The sequence below is a fragment of the Cricetulus griseus genome, unplaced genomic scaffold (genome assembly GCF_003668045.3).
Source record: "Cricetulus griseus strain 17A/GY unplaced genomic scaffold, alternate assembly CriGri-PICRH-1.0 unplaced_scaffold_70, whole genome shotgun sequence".
NCBI lineage: Eukaryota > Metazoa > Chordata > Mammalia > Rodentia > Cricetidae > Cricetulus > Cricetulus griseus.
In genome coordinates this window covers 50208-69420 of record NW_023277411.1, presented here as the reverse complement: position 1 = coordinate 69420, position 19213 = coordinate 50208, and the positions used below count along the sequence as shown (strand labels likewise).

General features: G+C 44.3%; 1 protein-coding gene across 1 annotated transcript; it reads left to right on the top strand.

Moving 5' to 3' along the window:
• The first annotated feature begins 8444 nt into the window (after positions 1-8444).
• Positions 8445-18307, top strand: LOC113838915 (mothers against decapentaplegic homolog 1-like). Its single transcript, XM_027434430.2, is given in 7 exon segments — positions 8445-8544; positions 8547-8843; positions 10929-11192; positions 12226-12342; positions 14876-15097; positions 16118-16374; positions 18164-18307. Coding segments are annotated over 7 exon segments (1401 nt in total).
• The last annotated feature ends 906 nt before the right edge of the window (positions 18308-19213 follow it).

The following is a 19213-nucleotide window of genomic DNA, read 5'->3' as shown; positions in this document are numbered from 1 at the left end:
TCCCTGGCGACTCGGGTGGCACTTTGGGAAAGGTGTCTCAAGGCTCTACCAGGCCCTCCCTTCTTTGTGGAGAATGGAGGACGTTGCCATTAAAAGGGCTGCAGACCCGCATCAATTGGCGGGCTCCGGATCCGGGGAGAGATGCTGCGCTCTCAGGGAGCGGGTAAGGAACCGGCCGGTTCCCCGCGGGAAGGCAACAGACATTGGGGGTCTGGGGCAGTGGGATGTTCCTTTGGGGAGGGGACAGTGGGCCCGCAGTGTCTGGGAGCCGGAGTGAATCGGAGTCTGCTCCGCAGCCGGGAATTGCATGGCTGAGCTCGCTTGCTCTGGGGAGAACTCGGGCTGCCCGCCCTCTGCACACTGGCCTCTCCCTTTGGGTCGGAAACAGAGGCCCAGCCTCTGCGTTGTCCGGAGAGGTGGTTCAATTTTAACAAGCCTTTTGGTAAAGCTCAGAGCCTTGCCCAGTCAATGCCGCTGCCTATAGTATTTGGGGAGTCGTTAGTCACTAGATCAGACTCGCTTTTAGCAAAGCGCAGGGAGGGAAGAAAGTCAGGCCTGAGACTAACTTTTAGGTCTGGGCTCCCAATGGGCGCTCTGGTTTAGAAAATGCCAGCTATTCTTTGGGATTTGTGGCCAGGGTTAGGGGAATCTCAACGTGGGTGTTGCTATTTCCTCATCTTCCAACTATTGCCAGAAAGCACTGATGAGAATTCTGGTTTCAGCCCTGGGAGAGTGTGTAGACACTGGCTGGCTTGTGGCTTGGAGGCAGACCTTTGTGATTAGAAGCAAAATGAATGGCCTAATTGGAGGTGAGGGTTTGGTGAGTGGCTTCAGAGTAGAGATGAACACATTGATTTAGAAATTACCCCCTAAGCAAAGAACTGCTGCTACTGTCTTGAAAGTGGTGAATTTCAAATTCACCAACACAATTGACCAAACATGTTTCCCTTCGAAAGGGCAAAAATTCTTCACTTGCAAATGACCCAAAATAGATATTTTTGCCTGTTGCCAGAAGGCCCTTGTTTTAAAGTTACTGCAGCCATCTTTGATGTAGTCTGGTATAGATATTTGTTTTGTTTTGAATTTTCATGTAAGTGTTATATTTGCTTCCTTGGCGTGTCATCTTTGAATCCAAGCAGAATCTACATGCACCTGGTTGTGCCCCAAGGAGCCTGGCTGGGACCTGAGCGCTGCTGTTGCCACTCAGACTGGGGCCCCCGTGGAGGCTGAGGGTGATGCTAACTAGAGGTGCCTACAGAAGTCACTCTTCCCTTCTGAATGTTAGCAATCAGCGCGCCCCCTCCCCCTTCCCCAGCCTGGATGCCTCTCTCCACTTTGCATTTTAATTCACAGACTCTTTGAGAGGCAGCCCCTCCTCCTCCGGTCTGGATTTAACATTTACATTTAAGAGTTGATTAAGGAAATTCCCATGAAACCCCTCAGAGCCACAGAGTGACATTAAGTATGCTTTTGTGTTCGTTGTGGCCACTATACTTGTGTGTGCAGCAGGAAGGATTAGAAGCATTGACTTGTCTGGGGGAGAGAGGAGAGAGCAGTATTATACGTGTCTAGCATCTGGAGAGGAGTGTCTTCTGTTATGTGTTAGTGATGGAGTGGTGACTTAAGTTTACTCACTATTTTGGTCTTTAAGAGTATAGTTTTCTGAGCTGTGGCCACTGATGGAGAGAGAGTTGCTCAGGGCTAGCATATCAGAGGAGCAGGCGTCCCCAAAATTCTTTCTAAAGGATTTTCTATGTATTAGAGCGCTGTGCAAGTTAATTCCACCCAGATGTCTGCAGTGGAGCTTTGGAGGGTCTGTTTTTGGGGGTTGCGGGAAGTGGAGAAGGGGAGATGCAGGGAGACAGAACCAGAAATGGGGAGCAGGGCCGGGATTGGCGCCAGACAGTCATGCACGGCGGGTGGGAGGCAAAGCTTGGCGCTGCCCCGCCAGTCCATCATGACTATGGTTCAGTCAGCCGGATCCCTTGGTGCCATAATCAGGCCAGGAGGCTCTGGATCAGAGGGTGGAAGGCGTCTTCCTCGTGCATAGGCTCCGCACTCTCCCGGAGTGCACAGAACTGGGAGAGGCTTGGCCATGGCCATGGCCGGGTCCAGGAGGGACTCCTTGTGGAAGTTTACCGATACTACCTTCTGTCCCCTGTAGTGTGTGTGTGAGGGAACTGGATTTTAGCGCTGGACCTCCATGCTTTCTGCTTTAGTCATTAAACAAAGTGAGCCAGGGACTCCATTCATGTTAGGTGCAGAGTGAGACCCACCAGTGGTTTAACCCACCAGAAAGAAAACATCTGCTTTTTTGTTGTCTTTTGGCATTTTAGGAAATTCTGACTATTTCTTCAGGATGGGGGGCTTTCTTCATGCAGTGGGTATTGGATTTGAGTTTTCTATGGGGTCTGGGAACTGTTTTAATAGGAGTGTGAGGGTTCTGGACTCTTCTGCTTCTGAATACAGATGATAAAGGTCATCATTAAACCTTAAATACTCTGTTTAGACCCATTTTGTTGACTTTCTTCCTAGTTCTCATGCTGGATCATAGTTTGGAGCTGTAGATGTGTTGCTTCTGTGATCTCTTTTATTTCACACGGCTGTGAGAATTATCTGTAGACATTACAGTTGCATACCTCTTCTCATGCCCAAGCACCTACCACTTTGTGCCTTCCTTTCTATCTTAATTCTGAATCTATAGTAAAATATCCATTTTGTTTGTCGAGATTCATGAAAGAGGAAGGACACTCTGTCTAATTTACAATCTGGTTACATCCCAACGTTTTTTCTTCTTCAATTGACAATGATTGCTAATGGCACATTTAGCTAAATTATTTGCTTGTTAATAGTGAACAGAGAATGATAAATGTCCAAGAAGCCTGCCTCCTCCTTGCTATTCACACAGAGACTGGTGCATATTTGTGGCAGGCAAATGACAAAAGGAGAAGCTGAATCTCCTTGGCCTCCAGCTATCCATTAGGATCCGGGTTAAAGTTATTGAAGAGCTATGCAAGAAAGCCCTACATGTGTTTTCTAACTGTGCAGTGGTGAGTTCTTCACTAAGTTTCTTGACCCTCCATTCTTGTGGGGCTTGTGTCTGTGATATGCTTTAGAAATATCCTCTGGAAGGATTGTGGCCCATCAAGTAGTGAGGGAGTGGTAATGGGTTACCAGTATTCCCAATGAAGCCACCTTCCAAGTAGACCTGCTTCTGGGGTTGCAACATGTAATCAGCAGTGGCTCATTCAAATATCTTCCTTCCATGTACCCATTAAAGTATGAAATCTAGTGCAGTGCATTCCAGGTCTGTGATACACACTTGCTGTTTTCAAACTTTATTTTTTTATTTATTATGTTTTTTTTTAATTTTTTTTCCTGATACAAGGTTTCTTTGTGACTTTGCAGCCTGTCCTAGAACTAGCTATTGTATACCAGGCTGGTCTTGAATTCACAGTGATCCACCTGCCTCTGCCTTCCATGTGCTGGGATTAAAGGCACAACCACCACCTATCAACATTTTGTATTTGTTTTCAAATTTTAAAACCATAGTAGGAAAAGGCTCTCTTAAAGAAAGCAGGTTCTTTCGGCCCAGAGTAATTCTCCAACCAAAAGGAATAACAGATTGACTCTAGTGAAGAAGATAGAGTTGGTTCATACTTACCATCCTCCACAGTGGGAGTGCGGAAAAGTTGGAATTACCCAGCTGGGGAGCATTTACCAAATGCAGTGGGTGGACCATGGGTCATTGGCAGGCTCACAAGGCATCCTATTTATCAGGATTGTAAATAGATGCCATACAGAATGGTAAAACAATCCAGTTCATTTTCTCCCTTGAACTTCAGTTGTGTCTAATTATAATAACAGTATTTATAGCACTTCTCCAGTACTGAAGTCCCCATGGCCACCAAGACATTCACCTGTGCTTTGTGGACCCTCATCTTGAATCTCCCTAGAATATTTCGAGAGTGCTGTTCCTAGGTTCAGCATATCTGTGTTGGAAGCGAGTGATTTTACTGTGGCCTCAGCTTGACCAAGGTATGTGTGTTGTGGGGTACAGCTTGCTTCTTCATGTTTGCCTGGGCTGTTTCCTGGACTGTATGTATTTTATTTGTATTTCTGTCCTATAAAGACAGGGATGTCTTTGAGGTATCTCTTGGGATAGCAGATGAGACTGAGGCACAGCGTGCTTGTTCACACCAACTGGCAAAACCCTTCATCCTTGCCTTTCACCCACACTTCTGTTTCCTTACTCTGTGACTGGCATATTCATCTCAGCCAGAATTGTGAATGGATTGAAGGAAGCAGGCTAAATCAGTTAAATCTCCAAGTCTAAATGTATCTAACTGAGGCAGTTACAAAATGTCATTTCCCAGTTAACTATCTCAGCTGTTTTGGATACTTTTAGTTTTCACACAAGCTCCATTTTCTGTGGGAAAAGAGATCATAAGAAGAGACCCTAGATGTGTTCCCCTCTGTAGGATGGAGATATCTCTCCAGATTTCCCTTGCAATCCTATAGGCCTGTCAGTTAACCTCAGGTCTCAAGGCACAGGGCCTCATCCAGGTATGCCTAGAACCCCAGGTCTCTACATGCAGGACTGTTTTCAGTTATGCCTAGAACCCCAGGTCTCTACATGCAGGACTGCTTTCAGGTTTGCCTACAACATCAGGTCTCTGTGTGCAGGACAGCTTCCAGGTATGCCTAGAATATCAGATCTCTGTGTGCAGGACTGCTTCCAGGTATGCCTAGAACACCAGGTCTCCTTGTGCAGGACAGCTTTCACTTGCTCTCATGGTGGTGTCTGTTTTTCAGCAGAGGCTTCTGAGCATAGCTTCAGAGCTGATGCAGTCTTCACAGTGGATGTGTTTATAGTTCTTTATCTTCTGATTATAAATAATTCTGATGAAAATTTTAATGTGAATTTTTTTCCTCTTTCCAGTTAAGAATGTTCTCTGCAAGTAAATCTGACTTCTTACGAAGTGGCTGAGGGCTCACGATGAGTTTTTTTTTTTTTTTTTGTCTTTGATCATTGTGAAGTGTTTGTGTTTTCACAGGAGGGAAGCAAATCTGTGTGCTGATTCATGTTTTTATGTTGTGCTTTAAATTGATAAGGCCACTTAGCTTCTGACATAAACTAAGGCAGGAAGTACAAAAAGGGACAGAAAAAGATTTGCTTGTGTATCTGAGTCCGTAGAACTCCTTTTTTGAGTTCCTTGTGTGAGGTGAGTTCCCTGTTTGACATGCACCTGGAAAAGCCTTAACTCTCAAAGGTACACAGTTAGTTGTCACGAGTGTATTTTTTATGGCTGTCTTTCTTATATTCCTAGGCTTGGAATTTTTTTGGTTTAATTATTGTAAATGTCATCCTGACCTTGACTCCTGGGTGACAACTGTCCTCCCAGTGTGGTGTGTGCAGAGGGCCTGCTTCCCTGAAGCTCCTACCTTCTCAGTGATGCTGAGTCACCTCCCGCTGTCCCCAGGCTGACACAGAAGGAGGAGGTACTGTCCTCCCCAGGCCTGCCACTGCTGCTCTGGCTGTTTTCACCTACACAAGGGTTGACCCTTTAGGAGTCCTGTCCCACAGCTAAGTACAGTGGTTTAGGCCCATACTTTAGCAGTCTGTACAGTAGAATTGGGGAAAGGGGTTCTGTCTCTCACAGATGGACATGGGGCATGGAACAAAACATTTGACTTTTCACAATTTTACTTCCTCATTTCTAGTGAAGAAAATGGAAGTCTTTTTAAAGTTTATCAGGAATATTAAACTGGGTGATAGGAAGTGCTCAGAATGTCTGTCATACTCTGTTGGTTTGCAGAATTCTCCTTCATGGGCTGTCGGAGGCTTCCTCTTCAGAAAAACTTCCCGAAATTCCTGGAGTTAATTCTTCACTCCTCTTTGTCTCTTTCTTTTCTGTGTTGGTATTTGACTTCATCTATTCAAGACTCTGTGCCAGGTAGTACTGTAGCTGGTGATACCAAAGATCAAGTATGACAGTTGGAGTACTTCCTCCTGTGTAGCGTCATCCCCACTGCCCCCTCAGAAGGGAGAAGGTAAACTCTCCCATGGAGAGTCCAGAAGCTTTGTTCCTGTGACCGACCCCCTCCATAGGGGACACCTAATACTGTAAGAAGTTAGGATTTATAGGGGAGACTTTGGGAACATTCAGGCAAGCATCAGCCTGTACCCTGGCTTCTGCATGTTTAACAACAGTTACCAGCCACATGGTGTTATCCTTGGTACTTGGTCAGCATTCCTACTGGATGAGGCACTGGAGCATCAGAAGAGGACAATGCAGTCCCATGGGGCTGGCATTGGATTATCCATCTGCTCCATGGAGTTTCTTAGATGTTTGTGCCCTGCTCCTTGCCTTAAACTTCAAGCCTCTTCAGGTTGTTGCCCACCCCCATACCCTAGTTCCAGGCATTTGGGACAGCTGTTGGGCTGGAATGAAGATACAGAATGGTGGCTCCCAGGTACCCCCTCAACCCCAACACGCTCACTTCATATAGTGCACCCTCGTCAGAAAGCAGCCCGAAAGTGATTGAGAGAAACAAGCCCTGCCATTTGAAAGTCAGTGATTAAAATATTTAAAAGCTGTTTTGGGAGTAAATGAAAAGGGCTGGAGGAAACTCAGAATCTCTCTAATTTGCTTCTGGAGTCTGGGAAGAAGCGGTCTTTCCAGTTCTGGGGGGTAGTGAAGTTTTACTGAATAGTGAATTACCATATCAATAGGTGCTTTCTAAGCAGTCGAAGTGCAGACTATCTCAATTTGCTTCAGTGAGCATCCAAGGTCACTATTGTTTTAAGAATGAGGATCAGGAAGATTGTCCCCAATTTATTCCTCTTATTGGTCATTTGTGAATTTTCTGATTTATTGATCATTCTTGCTAAGAGATTATACATTTTATTAGTGTTTTGATTTTGTAGGTTTCCTCTAGTGTACTTAAAAAATAATTTCTCAATTCCTTGTATTTTCTTTGGGGTTAAATCACAGTCCACCTCTTCAGGCTTTTTTCCTCTTTCCCAGTAAATGCATTTTAGCTATAAACATCCATATAATCACTGCGTGTCACATCTAACTCACTCTATTTGTTTATTTTTGTTTCTCGAGACAGGGTTTCTCTGTGTAACCCTGGCTATTCTCTGTAGACCAGGCTGGCCTTGAACTCAGAGATTTGCCTGCTTCTGCCTGAGATTAAAGGCATGTGCCACCACTGCCCAGCTATATCTTAATATTTTTGATGTCATATTTTTATAATCATTGAGTTAAAATATTTCATCTCTACTGTAGTTACTTCATGAAGCATGGTTAAAATGTGGTTACTTCTAATAACAATATTATTGTTGATTTCTTAGCTATACTGAGATCTTAATTATTGTTGTTTGTTACTTGTGGTTGTTTGCACATGATACAGCCATCATGGTTAATTTGTTTGTTCATTTTCAAGGCCTAAAGTTTGCCAGCTGGTCTAGGCTGGTCCACCAGCAAGAGACCCACCTGTCCACTCCTGGGGCTTTGGTAAAAGCATGCACCACCACTCCTCACTCTTAGTGTGGACTCCGAGTACAGGACTCAGGCCTGTACAGGCACTCTAGGCACTCAGCTAGCTCCTTTGCCACAAATACCTTATATTCCAAATGACTTTACTCATTTACATGCTGGTTTCCATATAAACTGGGTCACACATTTACACTTTACTCTTGTGTCTGTCAGTTCATAGGTCAGTCTCCCACAAGATTTTTGGTTGGAATCGTTGTTTCATTTTTTTTGCAGTTTTCTGCTTAGTGTCCGTTGAATCTTGTCTTTAGCATATAGGCTTGTGGTGGTAATATGCAAATTGCCTGAGTGATAGCTGTGCCCCAAACACTAACATGACCTTTGTCCAGGGCATGGAGCCACTCTGAGCAGTCTGTTCTCTTCCTCTTGTAAGACCGCGAATCCTGTTGCCTTCAGGCCCCACATTTATAATCTGATTTAACCCTGGTGAGTTCCTTAGCCGCTCCAAGCCAAGTACAGTGGGCTGCAATGGGCACTGAAGCTTTAATGTATGTTTTAGGAGAACACATTTCAGCTTCTGGCATCATAGAATACACATTCTCACAAGCTTAGCCTGGGGTTTCATCTCGCTAATAAAGTCACCCAAGTGTGAAGCTGAGCAGTATTATCCAGGGAACACCAAAGTGCTTAGTATCTGGCACTTATCAGTTAATCACGGTGTGTCTAAAGGTGATTTTAAAGACAGTTTCCTATCCTTTCTTTTGCAGGTGCTAACTTTGGGTCCCTTCTTGGAATAGGAGGAAGAGCCGTTCTCTACTTTTCAGAAATACGGAGAAACTAAAGAGAACCAATGTAAATAAGCTGAACTCTCTTCTGGCCTCTCCCCTTTCGAGACATCACCACTTCACCCTGTGAGGAGCCTGAAGAATTAGACCAGTCACTATGAATGTGACCAGCTTGTTTTCCCTCACAAGTCCAGCTGTGAAGAGACTTCTAGGTTGGAAACAGGGTGACGAAGAAGAAAAATGGGCAGAGAAAGCTGTGGCGTGTTGGTGAAAAAATTGAAGAAAAAGAAAGGGGCCATGGAAGAGTTGGAGAAGGCCCTGAGCTGCCCGGGACAGCCAAGTAACTGTGTCACCATTGCCTGCTCCCTGGATGGCAGGCTGCAGGTGTCCCACCGGAAGGGATTGCCTCATGTCATTTATTGCCAAGTGTGGCGCTGGCCAGACCTCCAGAGCCACCATGAACTGAAGCCTCTGGATTGCTGTGAGTTTCCTTTCAGTTCCAAGCAGAAGGAGGTGTGCATCAACCCCTATCACTATAAGCGTGTGGAGAGCCCTGGTGAGTGGGGTGGACTGTGTGTGCCCCGTGAAGCCTGTTGAGACCAGAGCAATACCACCTTTCTGTTGTGGGGTGTAATTCCAAAATATCTGGGGGTAGTTTTGTGTGTATTCATACATGCGTGTGCAAAAGAGCACAGGAACTCTATCTACTCGGCTTTTGCTCACTCTAACGAGTGTCTGTAATAATCACTTTATTAAGAGGAAGGTTTACTTTACTTCGTGATTTTCAAAGTATCAGCCCTTCGTCCCATCGGCTCCAGGGCTCTCTGTCCTGTAGCACTATAGCATCCTGGGGTAGAATGGTGGCAGAGCAGAGCTCTTGTCACAAGAGGAAGGAACTGGATTCCTGCTGTTCCCTCTAGTGACTAGGAGACTTCCCACTAGGCTGCGGGGACAAGCCTTCAGCACCTGAACATTTGGGGGTACATTCCAATCCAAATTTTAGCAGTCCTGGAGTATTTCATACATGTTAAAGGCTTCCTTCCTTCTAAGTGATTTTGTTTAGAATCAGGTTCTGAAAATTAAGGTTTGTGTCTGAATTTGCTTTCTATTGTTCACATTGGTTCTGTGTGTCTTTCTAGCAATTTAGCTGTGCAGTACGTCAGCAGACAACAGAAGCACAGGGTCTTGTCATGTGCACTAAAGGAAGGGCACGGTGGGGCAGCTGTGACCAGTTCTACTTCATGTTTCATGACAGCGCTCTTTGTCATCTGTATTGAAGTGTGCTTGTGGTGTGTTGTGTTCCCTGTGGGCTATGTTCTGCTGTGTGAGGAACTGATGCTGTTACTTTAAGATATCTCAGTCTTTACCTGTGTGGTTGGGCTATGGTAAAGTCTGGAGTCGGCCTCTCGAATCTATGGATTCTGCAGATATACATAGAGGCATCTGCAGATGAAAATAGTTAGAAAATGAACTCTGTCTCTACTGAGCAGGCAGACTTCCTTTCTGATACTTTCTGTTTCAGTTTTGGTGGTTGAAAAAGTCAATGGACTTCATTCTTTCTGGGGCTCAGAGCCCAGGAACTCTTGGGGGGGAGGGCCTTCTTCCTTTTCTTCTCATCAAGCCTCTGACTAGGTATGATGGCCACCATATAGGGATCAGAGGTGTTTGTACCTGATGCTGCCCAGGGTCACCAGTGCTGGAGGTCCTCGTATAGGCTGGCTTGCATTGGCCTGACCCCCGCTTAATGACCACCACAGCTCTGCCCCTCCCATAGTCCCAGGGTTAATCCACCCATTGTTCTGGAAGGAGTTCAGGGTCTTGAGAGGTGACTGGGCTAGGTTCTATGTGCCTTCTTGCTTACTCCTCTTGATCCAGCACCTGGAGCAATGCAGCCTACATGACTGACTCCTTTGGATGCCTAGACTCGGTGGCAGCAGCTAGCAAAGGACAGAAGCCCCTGTTATTCTCTAAACAGCGGAGTGACTATCTCACAGTATTTATATCATGTTAGGCATCACAGGTGGTTCACATCTGATTTAAAGTGTGGGTGGGGCAGACACATAGAGGCCCCATTTAGATACTGTGCCATGTTACACTTGGGACTGAGTGTCTGCAGATGAGGGCTTCCAAGGGAGCTCTGGAACCACAGTCTCCCGTGGATATCAACCGCTACATTCTGAATTTATATAGTTTGCACTAGAGCTTGGTTCTACATCTGGACAGGCAGATCAGTTGACAAGTGGTTCTGTATTGAAGCATTGAGTTGTCACAGTGTCTGTCATTCAGGATGGTTTTGTTGATGGATTGGTTCACTTAGCTGATGATTTCTGAGGGTCTCCAAATTTGATGGTTTCAGATTTGGGTGGCCTCCCTCCCTGTTCCTGCTCCTGGGATGGCCAGGTGACTTTTCTCTCACAGGAACTTCAGACCCCAGGGGTAGACTGCAAACTTCCAGCTCAACCATCCAATAATAGGTTGGTCTCCAAAGGCCTTTTGTATTTTTGTGGAATATATAAGTCATGTAAAAGTAAAGACTAAGGAATTATTTGCAAAGGCTTTTGTGTCCACTGCCTGTTTTAAGAAAGAGAGGATATAAACTAAACCTTTCTCATTTGTCTCTATGTTTTCTTTCTGTCCCCAGTGCTTCCTCCCGTGCTGGCTCCCAGGTACAGTGAGTACAACCCTCAGCACAGCCTTCTGGCACAGTTCCGTAACTTGGGACAGAATGAGCCTCACATGCCACCGAACGCCACGTTTCCAGATTCCTTCAGGCAGCCCAGCACCCACCCGTTTCCCCACTCATCCAATAGCAGCTACCCCAACTCCCCAGGCAGCAGCAGCAGCAGCAGCACCTACCCTCACTCCCGCACCAGCTCAGACCCAGGCAGCCCTTTCCAGATGCCAGGTAGGAGGGGGCATTCGGGGACGCTGCCTGCCTTGGGGAGGTCGGTGGGGCTGGCCTGCGGGGCGGGGGCACAGTGGGTAGAACCCTGAGCACATCCTGGTGAACCAGTGCTTGGAGAATATCAATGTAGGGAGGGAGTTGTACATACAGCTGGAGAAGAGGATGGCTTGTTTGAGTCCTGTTAAGTTTTGAAGCAGCTGCATCCTTCTTTGAGTGGCACAATTGTTCATGTCTCTGCTCTCCATAAAAAGAAAGGGGAATATGTCATATTACACACACTGCTGCTCTGAGAAGCGGCTTCGGCGAGCTTTTCCAACATTGAAGAACCCTTGTTATCAATGCAGCGGCAGAAGAGCTAATTCCTGGGGTATCCGCCCGACCCATTTAATTAGATTCATTTTGCCAGTGATGTAATTCCAAAAAGTATGTTAATATGCTTTTAACAGCAAGGAAATGCAACAGAAGTGATGGAGAACATTGCTTGTTTAACTTAGCAAAGACAAAAACCAGTTATTTTCCTGCTTGTTTAACTTAGCAAAGAAGAAAACCAGTTATTTTCCTGTTTGATTCATAGCGGATGGTGTAATAGTGACTAATTAGAGGATTACACTTTTCAGATTACAGGTTAGTAAACAAGCATCTCAAATATTAGTGCCAGAGCTCTTGCCAGTCGACATCAAGAGGGGCACGATAAATAAAAGATCATCATGAAATGCATGGATATTTTTGGGAGGGAAAATGATGGGACGGGATGTTTATAGAGCCCCTCAAGGTGCTTTACATTAAATTTTACTTCAGCATCCATGTTGTACCTTCAGAAATTAAAATGTGATCCATGCTTTATTGCTTCCTCCGTTCCCAACTATAAGGAAAAGGAAAATGTTTACCTAAAGTTATCCTCTGAACCCTGCATACAAGTGCACACACATGCATCTGTGTACACTTGAGCAGGCCTAATCATACGCAAAAGCTCTCAGTGCAGAGGAGAGTCTGTGCCTGAAGCATGTAATTTTTTTTCTTTCAAACTTTGTAGCTGATATACCAACAACTGCTTACCAGCCTCCTGAAGACGCCATGGCCCAGGATGGCTCTCAGCCAATGGACACGAATATGATGGCACCTGCACTGCCCTCCAAGATCAACAGAGGAGGTAAAATGAGTTTTCAGAGTGTTGTCTGTATCTCCTGCCCAAATGTTACTTTTACTCATTTAGATCTTAAAAAGGTAGCTGTTTGAGAAACATGGAAAAAAAAGTTTTGTTGTATTAAGCCTATTGGAAAGAATTCTCTGGAGCCCATCTTTTTACTTAAACTCTGTCACAGTCCAATATGAGATCTCAGAATTGAATATGGAGGTCTCAGATTCCCACTGGTCTCTGAAACGGCCATAAGCAGTGCTCTGCCATTTTGTGTTACATAGTTAAGTGAAGAGAGTTTCCAACATTGGTGGTTAGAAAACTGAACTGTCAGTCACCTCTAAAGACAATCGGTATGTTGACCTGTGTTGAATAATCAGCCAACATTTATTAGTATTGGAAAAATAAACAAGTTTATCTGTGTCCTTAGCATGCTAATTTGCTTTCATCTTCAATAAATGAGTAAATGATATATATTATCATATATGCATTTATATACATATATCAAGTAACTGTTTAAAATGCATCTATGATTTGTTACTAATAAATATGGGTTTGCATGGCTGTTTCACATACCTATATACACAAGAGGTTGTTAAAAAATCTCTGTGCTTTCAGAGATAGTCGGAGGAAATGATTGAGTCCTGTTTTACATAACAAATACATCTGTAATTTATATGCTCATGTGTTTTCACGTCTTCAGAATAGCCCCATGCCACTTTTGGAATTTTTATTTGGGGAGCAAGATACCCTATGTGGCGGCTATAATGGTCATGATGAGATTATCTCTGTTACCCCCAAATAGAGACTTATTTTTAAGTTATTTCCTTTAAAATAGCTTAAAAAATGTTCCCAGTTGGAGCCATCTAAAAATCACGTAGTATTTTCAGAGGAAAAAACTTTGACTATTCTGCTGTTTTTACCTGTGGTGGATTCCCAGAACATGGGTCAGCAAGCTACAGCCGGCACACAGATCAGCCCACTTTCTGTTTTTGTAAATAAGGCTTTATTAGAACACACTTGTGCCCATTTGTTACGTATTATCTATGGCTAGGTTTTTTTATTTGTTGTTGTGGTTACAAAGGCAGAGTGGAATAGTTGTGATAAAGACCATATGTCTCACAAGATCTTCCTGGCCTTTTATAGGAAAAATGTGTCCACATGTAAGCCAAGCATTTTTAACAATGCTGAAAGCTGAGAGAAGGCCTATGTGACAGATGGCACAGCCTTCTCTGGGGTTTGGCACTTGTGATTACTAAAGCTTTGCTCCTTGAAGAGCAGCAGACAGGGAAGCATTGCCTGGAAAGAAACAAGGGAAATAGTATATTTTCAGCTAAACTACTTATATAAAACAAATAACTGGCTGGTTATGTTAAGAAAACGGCAGCACTCAGAAGCACAGGCAGGCTGAACGCTGTGAGTTAGAGGCCTGCCTGGTATACAAAGCTACAAAGAAACTGTGTCTCGAAAAACCACAAGCAATCAAACAAAAGGTTGTGGAAGTCTTTCTCCTCCTCCTCCTCCTCCTTCTCTTCCTCCTCCTCCTCCTCCTGCTCTTCCTCCGCCTTCTCCTCCTCCTCCTTGTCCTTGTCCTTCTCCTTTTCCATCTGCCAGTCCTAGTGGATTTTCTTTCCATTTCTTATATTTGTACACTGAATCCCCATGAGACTCATTAGAGTAATGATCAAGTTGGCAATGGTGTGGTTTGTGTGCCTGGACTCTCAAAAGGCATGCATAAGAGGTTTTGACGCAGAAAGGGCTCTTTTCCCAGCCTTTTGGTTGAAAGCATTCAGAAGCATTTTCTGTTTGGAGATTCATCAACCTTAAGAGATTGGGCCTAACAAGCTGCATCCTCTTGGTAAACCTGTGTAGTTTCTATTGTTGGCACATTCTGGGAACGGAGAGACAAACACACCCGCTTGGCATGACTTGAAGCAAATAGAAGGAGGTTAGCCTGGCGTCTGGATGAGAGAGATATATTTTATTCGGAAGGAATGGCCAGCTGTCATGGTTTCTTCCTGAGCTATAGCAAAACTGGAGCTTCAGCCATCACTAGCTCTTGTGAAGCCAAGCAGATGCTTCATAATAGGAAGAAGTTTGTTTTCAGGGCTTCGAGAAAGCAGAGGTCTGCCAAGGCTTTGCCAAAAGCAGTTCCTTTCTTCACCAGCCCATTGGCACATCTCCGGGCCCCTCCTGTTCCTGTGCCACTTGCTTTCTCATTGGTCACTGTAATACTTGTAGGTAGTGTGCCAGCAGGAGTGATTTCAATTATTTCTGTATGTTAATGAGCAAGTTATAAGTCATTTGTATTCAGCAAGTGCTGTTGCCCTGCTAGCTGAGCTGGTATTTCATATCTCTGCCAGTTCCCCAATGAAAGGAGAATGCTGCCCTTAGTAAGAAGTAATTGGATCGCACAGAAATGACCCATGTGATCCTCGTAGTTGCCCCTCCCTGTCTTCGTTCCACCGTGCTCAGCCAGTTTTACAATGCGGTTTCTGGTTGGGGTGCTCCAGGAGTAACTGTGAGCAAATTTCTTTCCTTCTTGCAGATGTTCAAGCTGTTGTTTATGAGGAACCAATGCACTGGTGCTCTATTGTGTACTACGAGCTCAACAACCACGTGGGTGATACGTTCCAGGCCTCCTCCACAAGCGTGTTGGTGGATGGTTACACTGATCCTTCCAACAATAAGAACCGTTTCTGCCTTGGGCTGCTCTCCAACATTAACCGGAACTCCACAATAGAAAACACCAGGCGACATATTGGAAAAGGTGCGTGTCCCTTTACCCCTCCTGCAAACGTTCATCTTTTCTTCCTCTAGAAGTGACCCCATCATTCTTGTGGCAAATGCCAAATGTTCAGATGCTGCTGTTTAAAGTATTTTTCGAATTCATATTATCTAGAAATTGTTCCAATCATTGATCTTCGTGGTTTTTCAACTCCCATGCTGTTGATAGGTGCCAGCTGACATTGCTGGGTTATTGTGGTGCACTACGCTGTACTACATTTTGTTAGAAGTGAAATATCTTTCAAAACAATTCTTACATTTATTTATTCCATGTTTGTGTGTGCATGCGTGTATGTGTGTGTAAGTACCTTGGTCAGAGGACAGCTTGTGGAAGTTAGTTCTCTCCTTCTTCCATGTGGATACTAGGAATCAAACTCAAGTCATCAGGCTTGGTGGCAAGCACCTCTACACACTGAACCATCTCAACATCCCAAATATCTTTCTTAGGGGACTTAACTATTTACTAGTGTTAGATTAAAGCAGTTCTATAACATTTATATGTATTTATTATATGATTAAGTCAATGAGCACATGTGTGGGTAGTGCTCAGAGCTTAGCTTTCCCTGTGGAGTAAGGAATAGGCAATCAAGAAGGGGTGTGACATTCCTTGGAAGTGTCAGTGTAAAATCATAATTTAATGACATGACATGTGTTTATATGCTCTTCTGCTCTTGTGTCTGTATGGGAGCCTATCTATATACCCTCTGAACATGAATGTAGTTTCTACCTTGTCTGCTGAGAAGGCAAAGATACAAAGTAGCAATAAGCACATCTAGTGTCCAGATCATTGCTCCAGATATCTATCCCCACTGAGGCAAATGGGCTACCTCCAAATCTGTGATGAGCTGCACCTTGTGCAGCTTTGTTAGTTTCTGAACACAAAGGTTATCACAAGCATAACATAGTTAGCTAGATGTCTGTCACAATGGCTATGTGAGTGGCCAAATTTGACTCTGCCTGGGTGCCTTTGAGCCTATGACTGACATGGTGTATCCTCTCACAGGTGTCCACCTGTACTATGTTGGAGGAGAAGTGTATGCCGAATGCCTGAGTGACAGCAGCATATTTGTGCAGGGTCGGAACTGCAACTATCATCATGGGTTTCATCCCACCACTGTCTGCAAGATCCCCATTGGGTGTAGTGTGAAAATTTTCAACAACCAAGAGTTTGCTCAGATACTGGCACAGTCTGTGAACCATGGTTTTGAGACCGTGTATGAACTCACCAAAATGTGCACTATTCGAATGAGTTTCGTGAAGGTGAGCAGTGCCCACCCATCTCCTTTAGACCTGACCCCCGCCCCACCCCTGCTATTTACAATATGTATACCTGTGCCTTCCTGGTATATATTCCTATCAGTGCCCAGCAAGAGCACCATTGTCCAAGAGGTTGTCATGGGAACTTAGAATATAGTCCTCTCCTCCCACCTTGCAGGTCCCAGAGATGGAACTCAGGTCTCCAGGCTTGGTGACAGGCACCTTTATCTCCCCCTGCCTCCCTGTCATCATGCCGTTTATTCCGGGTCAAGCTAAGGGCTTAATAGAGTCCAGGCTGGAGCATGTTTTATTCCAGAAGCAGGCAGCCTAGTCAGTCTGTGTGTCTCAGCAGTCCTTACGGCTCATATCAGCCTGGGTAGGGACAGCCTAGTGAATCTTGTCAGTTTCAGGGACTTACTAAAGCTTTTATGATGTCTGCATCCTGAGTTTTAAGGACTTTGCCTAGAGGGTGGAGTGTTTCACCTCCCGTTAAAACATTCAGCAATTCTGGAGCTTCCCTATAGGACCGAAGGTTTTATCTTTGAAGATATTGCTACACAACATGTGTAAAAGGTGAGAGAAGAACCAACTTCACAGATTTGTTCTCTGAAATCCACACGCACACTGTGGTGTACATTAACACACATTCATGCAACAACAACAAAAAGCTGGGTGCAGTGCTGTATGTAGTCCCAGCATGGGAGACAGATAGGATCCCTTAGGCTTGCTGCCGGGCCAGTCTAGCCTGATTGACAAAAGCCCAGGTGCAGCAAGAGAACTCATCTCAGAAAACACAGTGCAGTGTGATTGAAGAAGACAGCCAGTGTAGACCCCTGTGCTCTCCAGGCATGGACACACAGATAAAGGGGCAAGGGATTGTTCAGTTAAAGGTGTAGGACTCTTACAGTGGTCCTGGGTTCAGTCCCAGCATCCAGCTGAAGTGGATCACTATAGCCTGAAACTCTACCTCCAGGATCCAACATCTTCTGAAATCCACAGATACCACACATTCATAGGAAAATCCATACTCAACATGTACATGTTTGCACAATTTTTAAATAAAATATTGAAAAAATAAAGCCAGTTTGATAATACTTGCCTTTTATTCCAGTGCTCAAAAATTAGACAGGTAAGCTCTGAGTTTGAGGCCAGTTGGGTCTACATAGGGAGTTTAGGCCAGCCAGGGCTACCCATTAAGACTATGTCTTAAAAGCATAAGTAAGTAAATTTTTAACATAACATTAATGTAGTGGGAAATAAATAAATAAAACATCTTTTATGTATTTTTTTCTGAGACAAGGTTTCTCTGTGGCTTTGGAGGCTGTCCTGGAACTAGCTCTTGTAGACCACACTGGTCTTGAACTCATAGAGATACCCCAGCCTCTGCTTCCTGAGTGCTGGGATCAAAGCCATGCACCACCACCTCCTGGCTAAAATATCTCTATTCAAAAAACTGCTGAATGTATTTTACATTTGTATTTACCCAAGGTCTCGTTCTGTACCCCTGACTGGTCTGGAACTCACAGAAATCTGCCTGCTCCTGCTTCCCAAATGCTGGGATTAAAGGCATGTGCCACTACCCCAGACTAAATAGGTGATCCTGGGGTCTTTGCATAGACTTTTGGTGGCCAATGCTCATCCCCAAAAATTACCCATGCATATTTTTTTCTTGTGGGACATAGCCATGAGTCCAAACATAATTATGTGAACTGATCATATGATCTTTTTACTTGGTAGAGTGAAACAATGAGATAGGGAGTTAAATGACACCACTGTGGTTTCTTTTTCCTAGGGTTGGGGAGCCAAGTACCACAGGCAGGATGTTACTAGCACCCCCTGCTGGTTTGAAATACATCTGCATGGCCCTCTCCAGTGGCTGGATAAAGTTCTTACCCAGATGGGTTCTCCCCACAGTCCTATTTCCTCAGTGTCTTAAAGGGCCTCTGGCTTCTGTCTCTTGCAAATGTTGAACTTTGCCTGTACTTGAAGGATGGATATGTCAGATGGGTGAAAACCTGACAAGGGAGCCTTGATAATACTTGACCTCTGTGACCAACTGTTGGATTGAGAAATTAACAAACATTGGTAACATGATGTTGATATCAATAATCTGTTTAGTTTACAATGCGACATTCTGTTGTATGATCAACTAAAATGTTGACTTTTGCAGGACTTTTGTGTATAGTTTTAAAGGAGATGGCCAGGCCAGGGACAAATTATCTATTAGAAGAAGAACAATCCTGAGCAGTCCTTTTGTTGGGAGTGTTTGGCAGAGTGTTATGCTAATAGTCTTTGAAGTGTGCACTTCATCAGGTTCCGAACCCACCCTCGGATGGGTTTTCTTAATGTTTTAAAACTTTTTGTTTAGAAATGAATGGGGTTCTTTGTTTGTCTTTAAAGGCGAATCTTTATGACATATACAGTATTCTTTCTAAAACTGTATGCTGACTGTAGTGCTGTCTGAATGACGTCAGGCTTTTGCTCCTTGCTAAATATGTGTATACAGAATATTTGGAGGTCAGGAATAGTCTAAATGGCTAGTGTATCTAGAAGGTATTTGTCCGTGGGGTGGGGGAAAGGAAATGACAACCGCAAATGTAGACTATGCCTTTAGGTTCAGTTTGTTGTCTTAAATGAGCAAGCTGGTGTCTGAATTTGCTGTGTTTCAGTTTGTTTAGAGTTCTAGCTGACTTTTTTCCTTTCATTTATCTCATCTGCTCTACACTGCAGGAAAGCAGCTGGTTAATTCCTGTAACTGTGAGAACAAATGAATAATTCCTTTTATTTGCAAATTAACTGGCTTTGTGTTTCAGTGCCCAGCATATGAAAGGCTTGAATTCAA